Raw genomic sequence first — 25,664 nt, 5'->3', positions numbered from 1 at the left:
CCTCATTATATATTTATTTCTTTGTTGTTGATCTCATTATTTATATGACTGAATGCCTACGCTACAATGCTGTCAATGAGAGAGAGAGAGAGAGAGAGAGAGAGAGAGATTATGGCAGCAGAGCATATAAGCAAAACTTCGGAAGCATACCCAATGAAAGGTGGAGATGGTGTTCATAGCTATGCCAACAACTCCTACTACCAGGTAATCTTTTCAACATGATCACGTACGGATCGACATCTGATTATGGTCCTCTTCGTTTATGGTAGACATAGAACTCCTGAAACTATAGTTGCTCTGAAAATATTCATATTCATATTCAATACCAAGTACAGAAACCCACAATTTAAAAAAAAAATCGATATGTTTTGGTAGTAGGAGTTGGAGTAAGGGGAAGGAGGGGGAGGAGGGTCTGTTGGGGCATAAACTTGGTCTCGAAAATGACTTTGGCTCCACCAAGCTAGCTGTTTTTATCTTCTCTTGGTACAATTTCCCTTTAATTATAATCACTTTTTTTTCATGATTTACACCTTTTTCGTTTATAAAATATGAAATGTTCTAGATGATCACTTTCCTCCCAACACGTTTAATTCTTCAAGTTGTACTTTAGATGATCAGCTGGCATATCCTCACATGTTTCATTAAAAAGATAGAATACTAATTTCCATTAGTAGCAATGGTTATGCTATTTGGTTTGTGTAGTTTTGTAGTGTGATGTTGACAAGAACAAAGATTATTCAAATGATAACACTGGACAAGATTCTCTATATTTCAGAGAGGAGTCATTGATACTGCGAAAAAGCTAATAACTGATGAAATTGCAGACAAACTTGATCTCAAGAACATAGTTCTATCAAACACGTTTCGGATTGCAGACTTAGGTTGCTCTGTTGGGCCTAACACATTTTTTGCAGTACAAAACATAATCGAGGCAGTGAAGTGTAAGCCTCAGTGCGAAGGATTCGATCCTCAACTGCTTGAATTTCAAGTTTTCTTCAATGATCACGCCTCCAATGATTTCAATACACTCTTCACATCTGCCCCACCAGACAGGCAATATTATGCTGCGGGTGTGGCAGGTTCTTTTTACTGTCGCTTGTTTCCCAACGACTCTCTGCACTTTGTTCATTCATCTTTTGCCACCCATTGGCTTTCAAGAGTCCCGAGATCGATTGTTGACAAAAGCTCCCCAGCTTGGAATAAAGGGAGAATCCACATCTCTGATTTAGAAGATGAAGTTGTGAAGGCCTATGAAGCTCAATATGCTGAAGATATGGATTGCTTTCTGCATGCAAGGGCTCAAGAGGTTGTACGTGGAGGGTTGATTGCCCTTATCTTTGCTGGCCGTCCTAACGGAACCCCCCATTCTCAAGCTCCACTTACTTTCTTTTTTAATCTTCTGGGATCTTGCCTCTTGGACATGGCCAGAAAGGTAGGAAATGATCAACCTCGTCCGGATTTTATTATCCTAATAAAAAGATCCTTGCCATTTAAATCTCTTACTTTCTTTTTGGTTCAGGGTATAGTTAGTGAGGAAAAAGTGGACTCCTTTAATATACCAATGTATTGGATGTCTCCTCAAGAGCTTGAAGCTGCTGTGAATCGAAATGGAGAATTTAGATTAGAGAGAGTGGAGAAATTGCCAGGCGTCACTAATGTTAGAGACCTTCCTATAAGCGAATTAATTGCAGCTAACATTCGAGCTGTGTCAGAGGGATTGATCAAGGCGCATTTTGGGAATATTATGTTAGACGAGCTCTTTGAGTTATTCAGAATGAAAGTTGAAGAGGAACTACCCCTTGTCAAGTCATTGAGAAGCACTAATTTCTTTGCTCTTCTCCAACGCAAAGCAAAGGACTAAGAACTATTATTATTGTTAATTTTTTTTTTTTTGGTGGGTTTTCATTTTGCTGCTCTTCGTGTGCTATTGATGCTACTTCCTCGTTCGCTTCTTCTTCTTCTTCTGCTGCTGCTGCTGCTGCAGCTTCTTCTTCGCTCACTACTTCTTCTGGGTTATAATTTATATTTTTTTTTCTCAGCAAGTTGTTGATTCACTCCAAAAACTAAAATTGTTCTTACAGCACAAAAGCAAACCAGATTATTACAACACAGAAACATAAAGCACAGAGACTGAAAGCTAATATGTTACAATCGGTGGGTCTTTTCCACTTGGAAATTCCAGCAAATAGGTGGGTATTTTGATGAGTGAGATATTTCCAAACTCTAGGTTGGAATGAGCCCATTGGCAATGGAATGCGTGCATCGATTATGAGATCGATGTATTTTTTCTGCTTGCCATGCTTGAAAGTCTTGAAGCAGAAATCGAGTGTCTCGAGCTACTCCCTCTATTTCCCAATTGATGGCCTTTTGAGGATTATTGATAGACTGGATTGTATTTTGAGAGTCTCATTGAAGAACAACTTTAGTAATCTTCCTTGTATATGCTTCTTGGACACCTATGAAGGCAGCCATTGCTTCCCCGATGTTTGGATCAGCACTCCAATTGTAACGTGCTACAACAAATTGTAATGTGCCCTGACCATTTCTGCATATTGCTAATGAAGTGCTTCTATCGTTTCTAACTGCCACATTAAAGGTGATGGCAAAGGTATCCTCAGATTCAGGAGGACTCCAACTATAATGTGATTCTATGCACTTCAGCTCCCGGGCCTTGTCATGTTCTCTATATAGATCATGCGTTTATGTTATGAAGTAGTGGATTGTATGGTTTGCAATGTAGTGTGTGATCTGATTCCTTATAAACCATAAGTTATCCATAGCTAATGTAGAGAAAAGCTGAAAGTTATGAGCTTCAGAAGTAGGGATCTTTAATTTGTCTGATGGTTTTAGGATAATATTGACCCAATTCCTGATTCCAGCTTGCTTGAAACAAGTTATATCAAGTGGTAATGGAGCATTTCTCCACAAAATTCTAGAGAAAGTACAATTGAGGAAAATGTGATCCAAATTTTCATTTTCCATACGACAAAGAGGACAAAAAACCTGATCTTTTGTTAGTGGAAGACAGTGACTGAGAGATAGTTTAGTGGGAAAGATTTCATTGTAAACTTTCCATAGGAAAAGTTTCAACTGATCATGCAATTTAACAACCCACAATTTCTTCCATAGGACATCATGTGTGCTTGTATTTGTGTTGAGAACTAAAGCTGCATAATCAGACTTTACACTATAATTACCTGAAGAGTGATGTTTCCATTTAGACAAATCCATGATATTATGGAATTGATATTGAGAAAGGTGAATGTTTTGTATTGCTACAATTGTTGCAGGTGAAAACAGAGTGTTCAAAAGGAGCGTGTTCCATCTTCTAGGATTTTCAAGTGTTAACTCAGCAACTCTGAGATTTGGATGTTGATGTGTACCTTGACTTTGTGGTGTAGGGAGTGAAGGATGTAGCTGAGGGAGCCAAGGGTCAGACCACACATAAGTAGCAGTGCCATTATTAATTTGAATGATGACACTTGACAAGATGAAATCCTTTTGCTTTATTAGGCATTTCCAAATTCCTGAATATGAGTCTTTGGCCTTAACAGTCGTCGAGTCACTGTATCATAGTTTTGTTCAAAATTGATGTTTTCCATGCACTTGATCTTATAAGATTTGATTTGTTAAACTCAAATTTTTAAATTGATCTTATAAATTATATCATGCCATATAAATATTATGTAAAGTGAACTTATAAATAGAATCTCTTTTGAAATAGACACTTATGTCTAGTTTGGGTACCGAGATTCATTATTTTATTATTACTTTTTATATACTTTTTATTATTCTATCATTAATTTTTCATTATTTTTCATTGATATTTATAGAATACCTGAGAGTACCTCACTACCCAACGCAACCTTAATCTAATGGATTGGTTAAGACTTTTTAAATCACAGATAATTGTTTGGAAATTAACTTATTCTTAGTTGTATAGGCGGGTTGGGTCTTGTGGTTGGACAAACAATTAAAAGTGGGTTGGCCCTTCCCAAACCCCACCTCGGCCTATGAATTTTTTTTTTTGAAACTGAAATGACTTCACGATATTAAATACAAAGTTGGCCCTCGACCATAATAAGAGAAGAAATGCATGAGTAACATGATCCACATCTATAACTTTAGAATTAAGAAGCAGAGCTTCTCTAGCAAGTTTATATCCTACACCATTAAGCTCCCTTTTAACATGTTGAAGTCTCCAGCAAGAACCAGCCAGTAAATTGTGAAAATTTGAGAGGATACTGCCAATTCTGCAATCATCTTGATCCTTTGATAATGCCAGCATGTACAACCTGTAGTGAAATCACCTTCAAAAAATAATGAATAAAGCCCAAGATTTCTTGGGCACTAGTGGCTCAAAACTAACATTTTTTCTACATTTGAAATTTCGAAATCCTCCATTCTAAATGGAAACAACCATGCTCTTACAAAAACCATAAGGCTCTTGAGAGAGTAATTCCACAATAATTTATTTGAAAATAGTAACTTCACCAGGCCACTTTCTAAAATAAGGATGGTGCTAGCGAGCTGCCCAGTTTTTGTTAGTACAAATTTGTTGTTCTTTTTCAATTATTAATTTTTAAATATTTTTTAATATCCTTAACTATTAAAAAAATATACAATTTCATTAGTAGTCAATTCCTTAAGCACTAAGTAAAAAAAAGATTAAAATTCTCGAACAGTAACTTTGAGTTGTAACATTGACGGGACTTATAAGTAGCATTTTCCCTAAAAAAATTTACAACGGTTACTTGAACAGAAAGAAAAAAAAATTCAAGAGAGAGTCATCGTTTGCCAAAACAATAATGTTACTATATCCCTCCATTTTGCCATCTCATTTTGATCGTTTATGTATTTTTTTTTAATTTTTTTTACTTACTTATTAAGTAAGTGATTATTAGTATATTAATTTTTTTTTATTTTTTTAAAAATATTTAAAAAATATAAATAAAAAAAATTAAAAAAATAAATTTTGCATAGGTGGCCGGCACCCTAGCAGCACTCTTGCCAAAAAGTCTCACTATGTCGCGTATATCTTGGTAGCAATGAAAAGGACCTTTCCATTTCAATGAAAGGGCCCCATTTGCCGATTTAAATAAATGTATCACCCTCATTATATATTTATTTCTTTGTTGTTGATCTCATTATTTATATAACTTAAAAAATAACGTCTTTTGAATCTACATGTATGCATGCCTACACTACAATGAGAGAGAGAGAGAGAGAGAGAGAGAGAGAGAGATTATGGCAGCAGAGCATATAAGCAAAACTTCTGAAGCATACCCAATGAAAGGTGGAGATGGTGTTCATAGCTATGCCAACAACTCCTACTACCAGGTAATCTTTTCAACATGATCACGTACGGATCGACATCTGATTATGGTCCTCTTCGTGCATGGTAGACATAGAACTACTGAAACTATTGTTGCTCTGAAAATATTCATATTCATATTCAATACCAAGCACATAAACCTATTGAGGATACTTTGCCTTAATCTAAGGCTTGCCATATGAAAAATAACTGACCCCTAATTTTAGAAGATTCTTTTATATATACTTTCCATTTATTTGTCCTCCAATTGATATATAATTATTTCATGCAATTTGTAATTCAATATAAACGGAAAATACTCACCACTTTACAAGTGTGGTGGTTTTCATCAAACTCTCTCATGATATCACGAGCCGAACTGGATTAGCATCCCTTGTTCGATCCCTTCATCCTCCCTCCTGATGGCTATCGAATCCTCCCCCACCCTTCTCCATTTCAACACCTTGATTCACATGTTCACCATCAAGCTTTCTTCCAACAACTATCTCCTATGGAAGAACCAACTCCTTCCCCTTCTTGAGAGCAAAGAATTATTGGACTATGTTGATGGAACCATTGTGCCACCACCTCAGTTTGAACCTGCTGACTCTCACACGCCAAACGAAAAACATTTGGCTTGGAAAGCTGCTGACCAACGCCTCCTCAGCCTACTGCTTTCCTCTCTCACTGAGGAGGCCATGGCTGAGGTTGTTGGCCTCTCCACCGCACGTGAGGTCTAGCTTGCCTTGGAGAACACCTTCAACCACTGTTCGAAGGCCCACGAACTCTGCCTCAAAGATGATCTCCAGTTGATGAAGCATGACACCCGTTCTGTTGTTGCCTATGCCCGAGTCTTCAAGGCCCTTTGTGACCAACTCCATGCGATTGGTCGGCCTGTTGACGACATTGATAAGGTGCATTGGTTCCTCTGCGGCCTCGGCTCCAATTTCTCGAGCTTTTCCACCTAGCAAATGGCCCTTACGCCTCTCCCCTATTTTTCTGATTTGGTCTCCAAAGCTGAGAGCTTTGAGATTTTTCAGAAGTCCATTGAGACTTCTGCTTCTCTTGTTGCAGTGTTCACCACCACAAATCGCGATCCCGAGCGATCGAACCAGAGGAACTTCTCTTGCGACTCGCATGGCTGAACCAATGGCCATGGCTGCACATTTTCAAACAGAGGCCGCTCCCACTCTGGTCAAGGGCACCGCCCTCATCGCTGCCAAATCTGTCAAATAGATGGTCACTTTGCCAATCGGTGCAACCAGCAGTATGCACACAGTGAGTCCAGTGCTCATCTTGCTGAGGCCTTCACTGGTTCATGCTCTCTAAGTGAACCTGAGGCCTATGATTGGTTTTTGGATACTGGGGCTTCGGCCCATATGTCCACTGACCCATCCATTTTGGACCAGTATAGTCAATATATGTGTAAGGACTCAATAATTGTGGGGAATGGTGCCTCCCTACCCATTACACATATTGGTATCCTCTCTCTTACCCCAAATATTAATTTATTAGATGTCTTGATTGTTCATCACCTCATCAAAAATCTTCTTTCAATTAGTAAATTAACGTATGATTTTCCTTTATCCGTTACATTTACTAATAACATTCTCACTATTCAGAATCGTCAAACAGGAAGGGTGGTGGCAACTGATAAGAGAGATAGAGGCTTATATGTGCTAGAGCGTGGCAACTCCGCTTTTATTTCTATCCTTAAGAATAAATCTCTACATGCTTCATATGATTTATGGCATACTCGTCTTGGACATATGAATCATTATGTTATTTCTTATTTGAATAAAAAAAGACATTTTTATCTTACATTTTTATTGCCCTTTTCAGCATTGTGTAGTACATGTCAACTTCCAAAAATCATCGTTTGCCTTATTCACGTAACGAACATAGGTTATCTCATGTGTTAGATCTTATTCATTGCGACATATGGGGCCCTTCTCCCATCAAATCAAATTTGGGACTCACCTATTATGTTCTCTTCATTAATGATTATTCACAGTTCACTTAGTTTTATCATTTGAAATTTAAATTTGACTTTTATGATGTTTTCACTCAATTTCAAAAATTCGTGGAAAATCAATATTCTACTCGTATCAATATTTTTCAAAGTGATGGTAGGGCTGAATTTACTAGCAATTGCTTCAAAGCTCATCTTCGTACCTCCTACATTCACCATCAACTTTTCTATCCATATACACCTACCCAAAATGGTTGCGCTAAATGAAAACACCGCCATGTGACTGAGATCGTCTTGGCCCTTTTTTTCCACTCACCATTCCCCTGCACACCATCATCCTATGCTCAGTTGATCCTCACTTCCCTAATCATGTTTGTCAGTTGAAGAAAAATCTCTATGGTCTCAAGCAAGCTTCTCGTCCCTGGTTTCAACGCTTCAGTTCTTTTCTCATTCAGCTTGGTTTCTCTTGCAGCCGTGCTGACACTTCTCTATTTGTCTTTCATAAGCAGTCTGGCATTATCTATTTGCTTATTTATGTTGATGACATTATTGTTACTAGCAACAACGTATCTCTTCTTAACAACTTTACTTGTAAGCTCAATTCTGAGTTCGTCACTAAGGATTGGGTCCTCTCAGTTACTTTCTTGTCCTTGAAGCTTCACCAATTGCAGATGGTCTTTTTATCAGTCAGTTGAAATATGCACGGGATATTTGAAATATGCACGTGATATTCTTACTCGAGCTCAGTTACTTGATTGCTAACCTGTCCATACTCCCATGGTTGTTTCCCAGCACTTGTCTGCTGATGGACCTCTATTTTTAGATCCCACTCTTTACAGGTCTCTCGTTGGCACACTCCAATACTTGACCATCACGTGCTCCGACATTATTCAGACTATCAATTCTGTCAACCAATTTCTGCATGCTCCAACTGAAGATTATTTTCTTGCTGTTAAGCATATTCTTCACTATGTCAAGGGTACCCTCCATTTGGAATTCCATTTTGCCCATCTACTACTCATGGTGCTCTTGTTGCTTACTTTGATGCTGACTGGGCAGGCTGTCCCGACACTCGTCGTTCTACCTCTGTCTACTATATTTATCGTGGCAACAATTTGGTTTCTTGGAGTACTAAGAAACAACCTATTGTATCTCGTTCCAGCTGTGAATTTGAGTATCGTACTCTTGCGCACAATGTAGCCAAACTTCTTTGGCTTACGCATCTCCTTCGTGACCTCCAGGTTCCCATTCCACAACGGCCTCTTCTCTTATGCAACAACAAAGTGAAAGTTTTTTGAGCTCCAACCTAGTTTCTCACAAGCGGGCCAACTTGTTGAATTAGACTATCATTTTTTTGGGAACTTGTTGTCACTGGCAAACTTCACACGCAGTGTGCCCTCTCACCTACAGGTTATTGACATCCTCACAAAAAGTGTTCCTCGATCTCTTTTTGAATTTTTTCGATCCAAGTTTCAGGTCCATTCCAATCCGATGCCCAGCTTCCTCAGGGCGGAGGGTGGGGGGGTGTTGAGGATATTTTGCCTCAATCTATGGTTGCCATATGTGACATAACTGACCCCTAATTCTAGGAGATTCTTTTGTATATACTTTCCTCCCAACACGTTTAATTCTTCAAGTTGTACTTTAGATGATCAGCTGGCATATCCTCACATGTTTCATTAAAAAGATAGAATACTAATTTCCATTAGTAGCAATGGTTATGCTATTTGGTTTGTGTAGTTTTGTAGTGTGATGTTGACAAGAAAAAAGATTATTCAAATGATAACATTGGAAAAGATTTTCTATATTTCAGAGAGGAGTCATTGATACTGCGAAAAAGCTAATCACTGATGAAATTGCAGACAAACTTGATCTCAAGAACATAGTTCTATCAAACACGTTTCGGATTGCAGACTTAGGTTGCTCTGTTGGGCCTAATACATTTTTTGCAGTTCAAAACATAATTGAGGCAGTGAAGTGTAAGCCTCAGTGTGAAGGATTCGATCCTCAACTGCTTGAATTTCAAGTTTTCTTCAATGATCACGCCTCCAATGATTTCAATACACTCTTCACATCTGCCCCACCAGACAGGCAATATTATGCTGCGGGTGTGGCAGGGTCTTTTTACTGTCGCTTGTTTCCCAATGACTCTCTGCACTTTGTTCATTCCTCTTATGCCATCCATTGGCTTTCAAGAGTCCCGAAATTGATCGTTGACAAAAGCTCCCCAGCTTGGAATAAAGGGAGAATCCACATCTCTAATACAGAAGATGAAGTTGTGAAGGCCTATGAAGCTCAATATGCTGAAGATATGGATTGCTTTCTGCATGCAAGGGCTCAAGAGGTTGTGTGTGGAGGGTTGATTGCCCTTATCGTTCGTGGCCGCCCTAATGATGCCCTACATTCTCAAACTCATGTGAATATCCTATATGATCTCTTGGGGTCTTGCCTCATGGACATGGCAAGAAAGGTAGGAAATGAAAAGCTTGCCTTTAGTTCTTATCATTCATGCCTCTTTTGATTATGATCGAATTCTTCTGTTTCCTTATCTTAATTAATTAATCCCCTCAGAGGAAGGAATGATAATCCTCTTGATTGATAGAATTATATGGATACCCTCTTTCAATCCGACCTATTCGGATTCCAACTAGAGACCTAAAGATATCTATTAGGAATCATCCCACTACATCCTTTCTCCTCAGTTTAAGGAAAGTGCTAATTTTTTTATTACCATTTTGAGTTGACAATAATAATAGCATAACATCGAATTATATTTCGAATAAATGTGGGCCGGGGTCACTCTTGAACATGTGACCTCGTCTCTTTAAAAAAAAAAAATTTGAATTATATAAAGATGAATGGTTGTTGTTATGCATTTGGATTGCACAAAACATGGTTTGTTCTTACATCTCTGCATTTGCTATTTTATTTGGTTCAGGGGATAATTAGTGAGGAAAAAGTGGACTCCTTCAATGTACCAACTTATTCCATGTCTCCTCAAGAGCTGGTTGTAGCTGTGAATCGAAATGGGGAATTTAGTGTAGAGAGAATTGATATGTTGGCTCGTGTTACAGAAACTAGCAACCTCCCTAAAAGCCAAATATTGGCATCTCACTTTCGAGCTGCATTGGATGGACTGATCAAGGAGCATTTTGGGGATGTGATCTTAGACGAGCTATTTGAATCATTTAGAAAGAAACTTGAACAAGAGTTCCCCCTCACCAAGTCAGGGAGATCCATTAATTTCTTTGCTCTTTTGAAACGCAAAGCAAAACACTAGAACTTGAAGGTTTATGAAAAAGGACTCCAGTATGAACATTGAAAGCCAATAATACCGTATAACGTATGTCTGGTGCACTGATTAGAATCTCTCTCTCTATTGAGTAGTGCTAATCTTCACCCTGAATTCATTCTTCATTCACACCAGTTTGTTGCAATAGAGATGAGCAAGTATCTCGTGGCATGTACTGTTTGTTGGGAATTTTACATTCTCTGAATTTGTTGAATATTTCAATCTCTACGGTCATCCACGGTGACATCTTCACCAACTCGCTTCAATCACATGAGCTTCTCCATTGTGAATTTGCCATGTTCATGATCACCCTTGACACTAGCCTCTGTACTTAGTTGGAGTCGGATTCAACTTTTTCGACTCGACTTCGATTAAGTTGGAGTCCGATCTCGATCTTCAACTCCCCCTCCGAAACTTGCAAAATCCGCCGTGTCGATGGTGATGAAAATGACTTGTTTTGAAAATGTCTCTGCCTCCATGATCTCTACCACCATTTGTGAGGAAGAAAAAGATCTCCGCCTCCATGATCTGATCTATCACTATATCACGGTGCGTTGCATTCTTATTTGGTGCCACTAGGTTTTGAGGACAATCATTAACTTATTTGATAGAATCTGGGCTAAAAGTAATTGATAAACCTTACAAACTTTTGGACACACTATTCGACAAGCAAGTGGGTCGACAGCATACTGCCAGAAAAAAAGAAACACAATTACTACTTGATCAAGCTTTTGGGTTAATGGTATATCGAGTCCTTGCACAATGAAACAAGTAATCGCAGATTCGCATATGTTTAATTCATAACAGGTTCTTATATCCATTACTCAACAAAGTGACCTTCAATTAAAAAGCTATCAAATCTCTGTTTTTTTTCGCTTTTTTAATACTTGGGAACAATACAAATAAGCTGCAACATGACCATCTAACATTGCCATCAAACCATGGCCAATATCAACATGAATTTCATGGTGTATTGGCTGCTAAGGAACGCATGTAGCTTATACCAACATTAAAATAGTCGACAACCTTTTCTCTGGGAGGAATGGATTCTTTGATCAGTGGAATTTCCAAGAAGTTCTGACCCCATTCATGGAGTAATGGAAACCTTCCAGCATCGAGTATCTTCATTTCTCCCACTTCTTCCAGAGCCTTAAGCCAATGAGGAATCCAACCCACTGCTAGATCCAGAAATCCTATCTGTTCTCCCTCAAAGTACTTCTTCCCCTGAATCTGCTTCTCAAGAAACGCCAGTGATTCTTGTGCAGACTCTATGGCCTTGTTCTTTTCCTCTCCTTCAGTCAGCCAAGCTGCCCCAAATGCTCCAACAACACACTGGGTTCAAGGAAAGCGAAAGAGAATGGTCATGATCAGGAGCTAATTGTCTGCTTACACGTAATATACTGGGCCAAAAATTTCAACTTTTCTTTAATATTTCTACGTGGTTTACCTCTAGAAACGGCCACCACTTGCATGTTTCTACACACATGGTTATGTTTGGTAAGTGGAGACTACTTTATTACTATTTATAAATTATTCACTACTTTATTATTATTATTATTCACAGATTATTTGATGAGAAATTCTATTTGCAGTCTTCATTTAAAAATTATATGTGCAAACCCTTCATTAAATAAAAAAAAATACCATTCTGATAAGGATATTATTATAATTTTAACTGAGATGATGAGACTACTGCAACAAGCAAATTAATCTAATTGCCCCCCTTAGCTCGTCTATCCCAAGATCGAATTTGGCTGCCATCCCATGTAAAAATAATAACAAAATATATTGAATTCCACTTGCAAGTTTGGAACTTTATAAGGAGATCTAGACTTGTTTATAAAGCCCAAAGCAATTATATAAGCCTATCTAATCAACGTGAGACTATTAATCTTACCTTAATTGTGATCAAGGACTCGAGACCCAAAAAACTAAAATATGGTAAACAAAATAGAATATCAATAATGATAATTAATTGGTTGAGACACCCTTTTCACGTACCTTCTCATCGCCAAATTTAGCCCAAAACCTAGCCATGGCCCTCTCATGTGGATCCTCACTAAGCAATGGGTACTTGTCCTTCCATGTCTCCTCAATATATTCGAGGATGACGAGTGACTCGACGATCGGCTTGCCGGCGTGCAACAGCACCGGGACCTTCTTATGAATTGGGTTGGAGTCGAGTAGCAAGGGACTCTTGTTTCTCAAATCTTCTTCTATGTACTCATAATCCACTCCTTTAAGCTTCAAAGCCCATTCAACCCTGCAGCAGGGAAGGCTTTCAGGAGTGGCAATCAGCTTCACCTTATCCCCCATTAATTCTAATGGCAGAACTTAGCAAAAAACATACAGAATATTGAAACTATAAGCTTAATTTCTATTCAGATACACGAATTATGTTGTTTTATATTGTGTAGTGCAGGTGCTGCCGGCTTCATATAATTGGAGTTTTCTTCTGGGTGGAGGGGCCCCTGCAAACACCTTTGACAGGTAATTCTCGTTCAAAACACGGATACGAACTTTGACTTTGTATTGTTCAAAGAAAGTAATTAGAAATCGACGATATGGGAATTGTCCCTATCTTTATATTTTTTATTAAGTATAAAAGAAAGAAGAAGATCACTAAAATAAGAAAAGGGAAGAGAGAAAGAAGAGGACGGGCGAGGGAGGGATTTGGCTTAGCTAGATTACTCTTATTTTAAGGTATTTAGTATTGGTATTCTCATAATATTTCGTTATTATTTATTATTTTATTATATTTTTTACATACTTTTTATTACTATTTAATATTTTATTATATTTTTTCATTATTATTCATAAAATACTTGAGAATACTCTACTACCCAAACACAACTAAACGATGTGATATTACTTATGTGATATGATTTGATTTGGAAGATAGATTTAAAATTTAAATCTTATAAATCAAATATTACAATTTGTATACCGACTTAAAAATAAAATAATTCATTAACTTGTGATCCCATACATATTCCCTTAAAGTTTCTTGAAATAATTTTTAATAGAATTTATATATATATATATATATTTTTTGACAGAAAGTTTGAACTTCATTACAAAGAGGTATTAAAAACCTCAAATCAATGATATGTTCAATAAAAGTGGGAACAAAATGCCACCATAACTGCATATGTGAATTAGTCCATGCATGTCTGTCCAAATGATGTGTAGCAGCATTAAAGAATCGACCACAATGCTGACTAGTCTTGCAATTCCCAAAGCCCTGTATTATATCTTTTAAATTGCGACAAAACTTTAATTTTCCTTAATCTTTTATTTTTTATTTTGTCTTAATATTTTATTTTATTTTATTTTATTTTTCCTGAGCAGCTTTTCTTTGAAACGTAGATGGGGATGAGGGGCCAGGGGAAGGCGCAGCCAGGGTAGGGTAGTTGAAGAAAAAGCATATATAGTCATTTTCAATTAATTTGTGTTTGATTAATTCTTTCAAAATTTATAATTTTCAGGTAAAAAAGAAGGCATAGTCAATTAATTAATAAATGAGTGAGAAAGAAGGCTAGAATAGAGCCTGGTCACCTAAAACAATTAGGTAGCAATTGCAAACTGGGTTCCCTTTGTAATTGATTATTTTAGTGACGTCGTTTCGTTGCTTGAAAAAACGTACTGAGATGAGAGATGTATCAAAATAAAAAAGAAAAAAGAAAATTAGAGATGTAAAAGAACATAGCCTAACGGCTCAAGCATAGTTTGTATATATATTCTGTTCAAATTTTATTATTATTATTTTTATAACAAACTTACTTTATTAGAAACACCGACCTTACAAGCTTTTATCTTTTAACATCGGACGAAATGTTCAAACAAAACCAATGTAGATGATCATGTACGTTTGAACTCGGATTTGACAAGTATTTGATCTAAACATTCAAACCAAAGCCTTATTTATCTATATTTTAAAGTTCCTATGATTGAATATGTATGAGTTTCTAAGATCATTCGAAGAAAAAAATGATGGAAAAGATGTCTTAGGTAGACTCTTTTAGACACTCCTTTTAGTGTAAAAGGCATACCAATTGATATGAGGATATTTGTTGTATGTAGTGTGATGTGTTTATGTTGATTGGCACTAGCTAGTATATTGTCATCGATCACATATATAGTTTTTCAAGGAGTATTGATTTTGACTAAGGATTCAAGAGACAATCTAGAAAGACGAGTAATTCATGGTTTTGGGAGACAAGTCTATCATCCTATCCAAGTGTGGTAAGAGTTTTCTCAGTAAGTATTGAGTTGGTTTAGACTTGAGGGTGATATTCTTAAGAGGTCTTCACTCTAGGCATTTTGGTGAAGTTATCAGAGTGACGCATTGGAAGCATGATACATAGTAATGAGAGTCAATTTTCGTGATGATCTTTGATGAATTAGTTGTGACTTGAGATCACATAGGAATGTAAATTTGAGACCATATAGTTTATGGTAGGATGATCATGTTGCAATGCAAATTTTTGGTTATTAATGATTGGGTTTAGAAGGAAATGGCAGGTGACCAAGTGAGTGCATTAGAGACATCACCAGGATCAATGGATGTTATAGGATATGCCTTTGTGAATCCAGAGATTTTGGATAACATGGCCTTCCTTGGGATTTTAGACACGAGGTGCTAATGGAAGAACTAGTTTTGGTCATAATGGAGGGGGACTCTAAGGAAATAGAGGTAGACAATATTGACTCTTTAAGTCCTTGGGGATTAGTTATAGTTATGCATACCAAATATTTTAGGACGAAAGTTTTGTAAAGAAGGGAGGATGTGAAGCCCAGTTCTAAGAACCCAAGCCCAGCCCATAGCTCGGCCCAAAACCTTAAGAAGAGCTCAACCCGTCCCCTAAAACGGCGTCGTTCTGGCCCCAAACTCACAAACCCTGCAATCACTTCTCCCTCTCTAGTCCTCTCTTTTTCTCTTTCTTTCTTTCTCCTTCTCTCTCCCTCTATGCCGTCCCCTCTTCCTCTTCCCGTCCCACACCTCTCTCTCTCTCTCTCTCTCTCTCTGCATTGACGCTTCATAGCAGCCACCTTTGCTAGGTCCTTGTCATCGCCGCCATCGCCAGGTCCGTCGGTAAACCCTCTTGATCCTAAATCTCGCTCTCCATCTCCTAGATCTCTCTCTCTCTCTCTCTCTCTCTCTCTCTCTCTCTCTCTCATTACCCTTCAACCTTCATGTCCCTTGCACCGACACTCTCACCCACCCGTAGACCCTTCGTCCACATCGCCACATCGCCACCTCCCTCTCATCTCTTGGTTCCACCTCCCTTAGATCTCTCTCGGTCTCTATATTGCACTTAGGGTTCTGCCGCCGTTGTCTTTCCACAGTATCTCATCATCCTAGGAATAGCCACGCCAAGTCCAGCCTCCCCTCACTGTCCGACTACCTCCCTTTTTACCCCCTCTAGCTCACAGCTCCTTAGCCACAACGGTACTCACAGAACCTTCCCATCTTTCTCTTTGCCCCTTTATCTCACATTTTTCTCAGCCACAAGTACACTGACTGCCACCAACCATAGTTAAGAAGGAAGCAACATATAGCAGTAGTGGAGCAACCCCCAACCCATGTGCAAACAATCAGCCACCGAGAGGAACAACAGAGCATTGTGAAACTTAACCTCAAGTTCATCTCACCAGGATGTAAATCAACCCCTTTCCGTTGTCAACCATCGCAATGAGCTAAGTAGCACTAGGACTAATCTTGAAATATATATTGCTGGATTTGTGAAATTGTGACTTGTAGCATTGTGGTTGTGATCTGTGTGGTGGCCAATGGCCATGTGAAGTGTTGGGATTGACTTGTTGCTTGTTGTTGTGATCTGTGTAATGGCCGAGGGATCGTGAAATGTAGGAAAAATCTATGTTGTTTGTGATGTGGCCTTGTGTTGTGCGAAGTGTTAGGATAAATTGTGTGGTTTATGATATGGCTGTGTGCAGTTTAAAGTGTTTGGTAATTTTGCCTATTAATTCATTTTGCTGTTGTTTAAAGTGTTCACATATTAACTATTGTGGATGTCAAGTCACATTAAGGGAATTTTTCCCTCATTCACATCGTTGTTCAGTCGTAAGGCGGAGTTGGAACTTTTCCACTTTTACACTGGTTTACAGCTTGTGAAAGTGTGTTGGAAGTTCCCTCCCTTACCTAAGTTACAGCTTGTGAATACTTGATGGAATTTTCCCCTTGTGCATTGTTCGTTATCATGTAATTATCTGTTGAATAAGTATTGTGGGCATGTTATTTGTTTTATACTTGTTTGCTGGAATCTCCTATTATTGCACTATGAGCCAATGTTGGTAAATTTCCTTTAACTGACTATGAACAAACTAGCACAATTGGTTCTTGAGGGTATAAATGCCTCGGACCAACGTAAAACCATCAGACTCCAAGGGGAAAAATGTCTCAGGTCCAGTGTGTGATCATTGAAATTGTTCCAGAGGGTATAAATGTCTCAGACCATATAAAATAATTGGACTCAGGGGGTATAAATGTCTTGGGTCTAGCGTGTGATCCTTGAAATTGTTCCAAAGGGTATAAATGTCTTGGGCCATGTAAAACGATCGAACCCAGAGGGCATAAATGTCTTGGGTGAAGTGTGTGTTTCTTGAAATGATTCCAGAGGGTATAAATGTCTCGAAAAATGTAATTGATTGGACTTAGAGGGTGCAAATATCTTGGGTCTAGTGTGTGCTTCTTGAAATGGTTTCAAAGGATATAAATGTCTCGGATCTCATGTGTTCTTCTTGAAATGATTCCAAAGGGTATAAATGTCTTAGATCCAGTGTGTGATTCTTGAAATGGTTCCAAAGGATATAAATGTCTCTGATGTCGTGTGTGCTTCTTGAAATGGTACGAGAGGATATAAATGTCTTGAATCATGTAAAATGATTGGACTCAGAGAGTATAAATGTCTCGAGTCTAGTGTGTGATTCTTGAAATGGTTCTAGAGGGAATAAAAGTCTCGGGTCATGTAAAATGATTAGACTCAGCTGGTACAATGATTGGTAGAGGATAGACACGTTCGGATAGTTGGTCGCAGGAGTTAGCAACGAGGTCTTTTGGTTTATGTTTAATTTGATAAATTGTATTGCATTACTTATCATTCCTTTGCTTGGATGAAATGTATGCATAATTTTTCTTTTTCACCTGCATATAGTTTGAATGGTAGACTTAGTTCTACTTATTGAGATTTTTAGAAATCTCACTGTGATGTCATCACCTACAGTTCCACTCCGTAGATTTTGATGCAGATGATGGTTACTGGTATGGAAGTTTGGCTCCGCCTGAGGATTGCAGATTGTGGTATTTTTCCCCATTTGTTATTAAGTCTATTTTCAGCCTTTTATTATCACACGATGAAAGTAATAATCTTCTCATCTTTCGTTGAAGATTTGGAGCTTATGGATTATTGGAATGGGGCTGTTTTAATTTTTCTGGTGCTATTAGATTTTTATAATTGCCCTTTTTATTTTTCTACTGCAAATTAATTGTATACCATTTTATTGTATGTGCACACACACTTTGTATCGCAACGCGTTATGGGTATATGACCCTAGTGGCCAACATACCGGTGTCACAACTTCTGCCAAAACACAAGCGGGGGCTGGAGCGCCACAAATGAATAAAAGTTGAATAAAAATATTATAAAGTTTAAAATTTTTTGAATATTATTTTTGTTTTGGACTTTTTAAAAGTTGTATCGAGTTTTGTGTTTTGTTTTGAAGTTTATAAAAATTATATTGGCTTTTGTGTTTGGATATTAATTAGATGAAAAAGTTGTAAATTTAAATTTGAAAAGCGTTTTATGTTGGAGTGATTTTTGGGAATGAATCTATGAGAAATTTTGAGAATTTGAAAATTATAGGAATTCTTTGCCTGTCCAAACAACACGCCCTTAAACTTTTTCAATTGCGGAGAAAAATAAAAAATGAAAAAGAAAAATTGTTAAAATCATTAACAAGAGACGGAACGAGAAAATGAGAGAGAGATCAAAAGAGGGATTTAAAAGATAAGGGGAGACATATTAGGAAGAATCGGCCTCCCCCCTTATAGCTCTTTGGTGAGAGTTAGGGGTGTAAACTCAAACCGAAAAACTAGAAAATCGGTCCAGACCTGACCGGTTTTACCGGTTTTGAACCGGTCCGGTCCAGAACCGGTTTTTAAAATATAAAAACCGGCCGGTTCTGGTTTTGGAATTTTTTGGACCGGACCGATCCGGACCGGACCGGTTGATTAAAAAAATAAAAAATAATATTTTTATATATAAGTTTTATACAAAATATTTTAAATATATATTAAATATTAATATAAATAAGTTTTATATATAATGTATAATTATAAATTTATACATTAAATGTTAATTTATAATTTCATATATATATATATATACACACATATATGTGAAATAATTTCATATTATAATTTATAAATTATTACATTAAATGTTAATACTAATATATAAGCTTATAAATAATACTAATAGTCTAATATAGACTATAGATTATAGTTATACTTATAATTAATACTAAAAGTTTTTACTAAAAGATTATAACTAATATTAATACTCATAATTAATACTAAAAGTTTTTTTTTTTTTATAAACAAATTTTTAATGACAAATTGTGAAATTTACATTCTAAAAAAATCGGAAAACCGGACCGAACCGGAAATACCGGTTTAGGAGGGTAACCGGTGCGTAATTGGTTTTGAAAAATACAAAATCGGTACATACCGGTTCGGTCTTAGATTTTGTCCAAAACTGGACCGGACCGGACTGGTTACACCCCTAGTGAGAATGGCCTTTTTGGTTTGAGAACTGGTATAATTATAAAGAGATTTCACAAAAGTAAAAATAAAAATTAACATAGAATATGATACGTTAGTGTAAATGACGTGTTTCACACCACCAACTATTGGGATGACCTACAACAGATGAGAGGGTGGCATTGGATGTCCAGAGGAGCACCGACGCCTAAGTTAGAGAGATATGATCTCAAGATAAGTATATAAGTAATAATCACAACTATATGTTACTTTTAGGTGTTATTTATAGAGGTACTGAGGACGTAGATAACTACTAATTATTCCTTAATAAGGGACGAGATAATCACTCTAACTAATCAGCATTATCACATGACATAGTTAGTGCATAGGCTCCATGGGCTTTTGGGTTGTGGGTCTCCCAGTCTTGTGGGCTGAGCCTGTTCTCTAGTCGTGGGCTTATAGCCAAGAGACCTAAACATCCTTTTTAGTTAGATTAGCTTTATAGCTAGCTATTTTGGTTTAGATTTTGAAGGAGGGCAGAGTCGTTTGCAAGATGTATCTGTTTTATTTAGTTACTCACTCGCTAGAAGCTTTGATCTTTGCCATGCATCATGCATGGCTAGATCAAAGATTCCTCTTTGTGAGAAACGCGTGACGTACATGAGGAAACGACAAAGTGAGCGGCAAGTGGAAAACGATGAGCTCCCTCCAATCTTTCTGTTTTCCTGTGATTATTTATAATCAATTTGCTAATAAACTTATTGGATACTAGCTAGATATTCAAATATCATGCGTCAGTACATTCTCCTTGTAAATAGTCATTTTCATGGGTAGTCCAGATCCATCCAAAAGCTGAACATACTGCATATAGCGTCAGTATGCTCTTATTCAATACATAAATATAAGCTTCACAAATACACAAATACATTACTTAGGGGATTGTATCCAATGGAAACTGGTGAAATACATCACAAATAGATATATGCTCTTATTCAATAATCATTGCTAAATGCAAATGATTATGTGACTTTTATGATTCTCGCAAGACCCAGATCTGTAGGCCTTGCCGTTGGTACATATGTCACAGGGCAATCTGGATTAACTAGCTCCACCCTGCACCAATATATATGGTTAATTAATTAAGCATAAATTGCACGTTAATTTCCTAAATTGTTAAAGATTGCAATGAGAAAAGAAAACAAGAAAACTCACGTGTAGTTGAGAAGAAGATAATGAAGGAAAGCGCTGATCTCAAGTCTGGCCAGAGCACTTCCAGGGCAAACCCTAACTCCTGCTCCGAATGGAATGAAACTCCCTAGTTTGGGTTTATAATTCTGCCCACAAGTCAAGCAAATAACAAATTTAGTATATGCATAAAACATATATTACACGCTTACGTGGCAAGTCTTGATTCAACAAAAAGTTAACTAAAAAATTCATCTAAAAAGGAAATTCTTCAATGTGTAAAATCACTTTTGTAGAATTTTTGCCAAGACATGAAAATCACACACCACATGCCACACTTATATATATATATATATATATATATATATATATATATATAACTTACATCCCATCTTGAAGGATCAAACTGTTTTGGGTTTTCATAGAGTTCGGGATCCATATGAACACTTCTGTTCCAGACTAAAGCTTTCCATCCTTTAGGAATGAGATAACCTTCACACCAAAAGGAAAAAAAAAAAAAAAAAACCTTAGGAAAATTACAATATTGAAGAGGAGATACAGGCATATATATGGTAGAGTTTCAAAATATTAATCAATAATGAATAACTGACCGTTGAGGTTAACATCCACTTTCGCTTCTCTAAAAATTGAAACTGTGATGCTAGCTCTGCGCAAGGTCTCATTAATTACCTAAGCAAAGAATCAGTGTAAACTATTAAAAATAATTTATTTATTGTCAATTATTTCTAAGGAAAATGACTATTTTTTTTTATTTAAAATAAATTTATAATTATCACTACAAATAATTCTTCATAGATGTTCATTTTTTAAGCTAGCTTGTTAGATGATATATTATATATATATATATATATATATATAGGTTGGACAGAAGGTTCATGCATGTTTGAAATAATAATAATAATAATATATAATGAATTATTATTATTATTTAGCTTACTGCATGCATGTGCATGTTCATGATGGCCATATTAAATACATATTTCGTAATTGAATATGATATGAATAATGTGTATATATATCACATGCGTCTTATTAAAATCACACTCAAACAATTAATAATGAAAGCTGGCTGAATCTAATTATTTAATTGATATTTAATTAAACAATTAAGCATCTTTTCAGCTCTAATTATAAAAGGAAAATGATAGTATGACTATTAAATATACACACTAAATGTGTTGACTTGTATATATTTTTTTAATTTTTTTTAATAGTTAAAAAAGTGAGTATTAATGAATTTGTATTTATATTTTTTTAATGGCTAAGAATGTTTAAAAAATACTTAAAATAAAAAGAAAAAAAAATCCATTTATACTGGTGTGCATATTTGAGATGGACATTTGGTACGTGTGGATCCTAACATTGTCCATTAAAAAAATCTCGCACGCTCCTATTAATAATAATAATAATAATAATAATTAATTACTAATTAAGTCCATCATATATATTACCTTGGAAAGATAATCCATTTGTCTTATTTCCGCAAGGCTCAGGCCTTTCTGTGTGGAAGGTCTTCTCTTCACGATCTCCACTTGCTCTTCCTGAAAAAAAGCATTAATCTCAATTCAGTTTAATTAATTAAGATGGTCGATCTGATCCATCCTCTAAAACACCAAGCAATTTGCTATCTCTTCATCAACTACAGCTAGACTCACTATAAGAAATTAAAATTCCTTATTTATTATTAATAATGATTTGATACGGAAATAAATATATCCTGCTAAAATGAGTTTTTTATCGTCACAAATAATCATTTTCATCGTAAATAATTTATTATAAATGTTTATTTTTCTTATAGCGAGCTACCTAGTCACACTTCTAAGTTAATCAACATCTCATGTGGACTTGCATGTACATCATGTAAAATATAATTAACAGACGCTTTTCATGCAACATATTTTTGGCTTTAAAGAATAGTGTTGTAATCTATGCTTGACATGACCTTATCTTCGAGTAAGGATATACCTACAACTCTTTTATATTTACGTTACAACTTATTTTTAAACTGATCACCAATGTGATTGTGCCTCTTCATTAAAATAATCTCGATTTTAAAGGCAAGACTTGTATTGTATGACAACTTTAATTATTTCTTATCATGTGTAATTCCATCTCTCTCTCTCTCTCTCTCTCTCTCTCTCTATATATATATATATATATATTACCTATCAAAAAATGGATTGTTGTGTACCGTATTAAACAACCAAATGAAAGCTTCAGTCAGATATCAAGAAAATGTAAGTTATTTCAAAGAGTACATAGTAACACGTGATTACTCACTTTGGCTTTTCTAAAGACCTCAGGGTGTTGGGACAGATAGATGACTGCCCACATTGAAATATGTGCAGAGCTTTCATGACCAGCTAACATGAACACGATAATTAAATCTATGATATCCTCCTCCTCCAATCCTCTACCATCTTCATCTCTGACTCCCAAAAGTAAATCCATCAGATCTTTTTTTGCCTCTGTTTGATTCGAATTCATGTTGGCCTTCATTTCGGCCTTCTTTTGTTCTAGTATGGACTGAAAGATCTTGATCAATTTCTTTCGTGCCTGAATTGAGAAAACCATTATGAATTCCCATTTGTTTCATAAATACATTTGATCTGCATGCTCGTATGGATATAATGATCTTCACACAATTCCTAGCTAATATATATATAGGATATAGAGCTATTGCATGTAGCGCATATTCAAATTACTTCCTTCTTTGATAGAATAGCTCATTATGATGCAAGATGGTGAATTAAAGAGAAAGAGATCACTTTGCTTATTAAAACAAGTAATTATCTGTTATGGGAATATGCATACACGTGGTATGCACCTATATATTATACGATGTCATGCATGTCATAAAAAATCGATTTTGATGTAAGTAATGGTCTTACCTTCAAACCTCTATGGAATGCAAATCCAGGGAGATTAATAGCCTGAGACTTCATTCCAATATTTAGGTCATTATATAAGCTCTCTACTGAGGATATATTAATAGTTTTGCAATAGCTGCTGATGAAAATATTCGTGATGACCTGAAAACCAATCCGCCTGCACTCAGTTAAGAGCTCAATTGGCTTCTTCATGCTAGCGCACTCTTCAATTGCAGTTGCCACAATGCCCTCGATCATGTCAATATGTCCGGCCAGCTCCTCATGGCCATTGATAGGGGATGTGGTTAATCGCCGCAGGCGCTTGTGCTCAGACCCTGAAAGATTGTGGAATGATGTACGGCCCGTAAGGATCCTTACGGCCTTAGGATAGCCAAGTTTGAATGTCTCGTCATCTGTCAGAACTCTTCGGCATGTTTCTGGGATGGTAACAATAACACAGGGACTTCCAAACAAGTAGGTCTTATAGATACCAGTCTTTTCATATCTGTAATCAAAACGAAATATATTAGGAAAAAAATATATTAATTTTGTAGCCAAACTATCACTTTTTTAGTTTGTGCCTGTATTTTGTTCAAAAAATTAATGATGTATTTTTTAGTGTGCTCGCATGCCAATAAGTTACGAGTTGGCTTTGGCTAATTAGTTCTAGCTCTTGTTAGAACTAAGCTTTGAGAGAGAGAGAGAGAGAGAGAGAGACTTGGAAAAAAGGTTGTGCATGAAGGATTCAGGGTCACCGGATCTAAAAGCTTTGAGGAAGGCTCGGAGAGAGCCAATGAAAGGCCATCCCATATCTCCAGGTGGGAGAGGGTATTGTGTTTTCCCAAGCCTACCAACATAATACCACTCATTGAATCCCTTCAGAAATTGGAATACAAAGACATAAACACCTAGAAGAACTGCAAGAATCGACCAGATGATAAACTCCATTTTTGGATTCCTGATCTTCCTTATTGCACATATGCATCCACCCTTGTTACCTAGGCGGCCCGTCTTTTTATCCTACTCGTGATTGACATTCTATATTATAAATATTATCTTTATTGACTATTGGTGAGAGAAACAAAATTGAAAAACTGTTATTATAATTATTTGATGCTAGCTACTAGCTAGTGGAGGGGATTTGGGTCGTCTAATGATAATAAAGAAATGCCACATTCTAGGTTGATTGATGAAGCTAGATATCTGAGAGAAATACGGTATGAATATTTTATAATCGACGTGATTCCAAGGTAAACAGTGTGTTCACACATTGATTACTGTTCATAAGCGATCACAAGAATCTTTATTTTAGATCTAAAGAATCTTTATTGATTACGGCCAACCACGCAGTTAGAATCAACACTACAAAGAATATGGCCTTTATCGGCGGTGCAATTTCGCCGCAAAAAGAGTCTAAATCGTCGGGAATAATGTTTTCTTAGCATTTTATACGTTGCCGCTCAAACACACTGCCCAACCATATCAGGTGCACTAGCCAATGCTTCTTCATGGCTATCATATGACAAATATTTCTTGTGAAGCTCATGATGGAAAGCATTGAATCGCTTTCGTAATTGTTTCCACACCGTATTGCGATGATTGTCCAATTCCCAGTCCAATATGAAGTTGGCCTAAAAGTGACAAGTTATTAGTATCAACATCATAATCTAATACCATGAACTATTTCTTTCTAATGTGCAAGTCCAATTCTTGACTTACCCGGACACGGTCCATTTGCTCTTCCTTCTCAACCATGGGTACATCAGTCCATCGTGGGTAACTCATGTCCCCATGATGCTTTAAGATCCATGTGACCCGTGTTGTAAACATTGCTGCATTTTCACAGCAAGGTGCTGTTTGCCCATCATTAATTTTCAAAGGTATTTTCCCGTGCTTCTGAAGCTTATCAAACTCAATACATTTTGCTGGCCCACGACCACGTCTTGGTGGTTTGATGGTTTCCGTTGCAGGTGATGCCACATCGTCTGTTACAGGTTCTAGATACCACATGAAATGCACCCATAATTAGGAACATGTAAACACAGCGGCATGAGTTATGCTTGAACAAGAAATATTATGCTTGGATGCGTAATATTTCTTGTCATAATTAATTTCATAGTAGGGGCTAAACCAAGGCTGCATACCATTTAGATTTTCATTGTTGCCTCCACGCCTAGGCCTGCTCAAAATTGGATTTATAATTGGAATTTTAGGCGGCCTAATTGGAC

At 36.7% G+C, this 25,664-nt stretch overlaps 4 protein-coding genes across 4 annotated transcripts; 2 read left to right on the top strand and 2 right to left on the bottom strand.

Annotated features, from left to right (window-relative positions):
• Positions 1-107: 107 nt before the first annotated feature.
• On the top strand, positions 108-1,989 carry LOC108997740 (loganic acid O-methyltransferase-like). Its single transcript, XM_018974118.2, has 3 exons — positions 108-204; positions 776-1,432; positions 1,520-1,989. Exons 1-3 carry the CDS (start codon positions 112-114, stop codon positions 1,859-1,861), a joined length of 1,092 nt encoding a protein of 363 aa, XP_018829663.1. The 5' UTR covers positions 108-111; the 3' UTR covers positions 1,862-1,989.
• Positions 1,990-5,247: 3,258 nt separating this feature from the next.
• Positions 5,248-11,236, top strand: LOC108997738 (loganic acid O-methyltransferase-like). Its single transcript, XM_018974117.2, has 3 exons — positions 5,248-5,340; positions 9,100-9,756; positions 10,225-11,236. Exons 1-3 carry the CDS (start codon positions 5,248-5,250, stop codon positions 10,564-10,566), a joined length of 1,092 nt encoding a protein of 363 aa, XP_018829662.1. The 3' UTR covers positions 10,567-11,236.
• Positions 11,237-11,341: 105 nt separating this feature from the next.
• On the bottom strand, positions 11,342-13,027 carry LOC109003474 (glutathione transferase GST 23-like). Its single transcript, XM_018981616.2, has 2 exons — positions 12,580-13,027; positions 11,342-11,910 (listed from the first exon to the last, which is right to left on the bottom strand). The coding sequence occupies exons 1-2, from the start codon at positions 12,892-12,894 to the stop codon at positions 11,542-11,544; spliced, it is 684 nt and encodes a 227-aa protein (XP_018837161.1). The 5' UTR covers positions 12,895-13,027; the 3' UTR covers positions 11,342-11,541.
• Positions 13,028-20,173: 7,146 nt separating this feature from the next.
• Positions 20,174-24,398, bottom strand: LOC109003472 (beta-amyrin 11-oxidase-like). Its single transcript, XM_035686030.1, has 8 exons — positions 24,155-24,398; positions 23,458-23,941; positions 22,847-23,122; positions 22,018-22,107; positions 21,157-21,235; positions 20,931-21,037; positions 20,573-20,694; positions 20,174-20,473 (listed from the first exon to the last, which is right to left on the bottom strand). Exons 1-8 carry the CDS (start codon positions 24,382-24,384, stop codon positions 20,380-20,382), a joined length of 1,482 nt encoding a protein of 493 aa, XP_035541923.1. The 5' UTR covers positions 24,385-24,398; the 3' UTR covers positions 20,174-20,379.
• Positions 24,399-25,664: the final 1,266 nt, after the last annotated feature.

This window comes from Juglans regia, chromosome 15, assembly GCF_001411555.2.
Source record: "Juglans regia cultivar Chandler chromosome 15, Walnut 2.0, whole genome shotgun sequence".
Lineage (NCBI taxonomy): Eukaryota > Viridiplantae > Streptophyta > Magnoliopsida > Fagales > Juglandaceae > Juglans > Juglans regia.
This window is presented reverse-complemented; position numbering and strand designations above follow the sequence as displayed.

Bases quoted from the DNA above. Each gene is read 5' to 3' on its own strand.
- LOC108997740 (XM_018974118.2), top strand. From the start codon at position 112: ATGGCAGCAGAGCATATAAGCAAAACTTCGGAAGCATACCCAATGAAA. The intron at 205-775 runs GTAATCTTTTCA...TCTATATTTCAG, and splicing joins CCAACAACTCCTACTACCAG to AGAGGAGTCATTGATACTGC. The intron at 1,433-1,519 runs GTAGGAAATGAT...TTTTTGGTTCAG, and splicing joins TCTTGGACATGGCCAGAAAG to GGTATAGTTAGTGAGGAAAA.
- LOC108997738 (XM_018974117.2), top strand. From the start codon at position 5,248: ATGGCAGCAGAGCATATAAGCAAAACTTCTGAAGCATACCCAATGAAA. The intron at 5,341-9,099 runs GTAATCTTTTCA...TCTATATTTCAG, and splicing joins CCAACAACTCCTACTACCAG to AGAGGAGTCATTGATACTGC. The intron at 9,757-10,224 runs GTAGGAAATGAA...TATTTGGTTCAG, and splicing joins TCATGGACATGGCAAGAAAG to GGGATAATTAGTGAGGAAAA.
- LOC109003474 (XM_018981616.2), bottom strand. From the start codon at position 12,894: ATGGGGGATAAGGTGAAGCTGATTGCCACTCCTGAAAGCCTTCCCTGC. The intron at 11,911-12,579 runs GTACGTGAAAAG...CCTTGAACCCAG, and splicing joins CTAAATTTGGCGATGAGAAG to TGTGTTGTTGGAGCATTTGG.
- LOC109003472 (XM_035686030.1), bottom strand. From the start codon at position 24,384: ATGGAGTTTATCATCTGGTCGATTCTTGCAGTTCTTCTAGGTGTTTAT. The intron at 21,236-22,017 runs GTAATATATATG...TTCTTTGCTTAG, and splicing joins AAATGGATTATCTTTCCAAG to GTAATTAATGAGACCTTGCG. The intron at 21,038-21,156 runs GTCAGTTATTCA...TTTGGTGTGAAG, and splicing joins AGTGGATGTTAACCTCAACG to GTTATCTCATTCCTAAAGGA.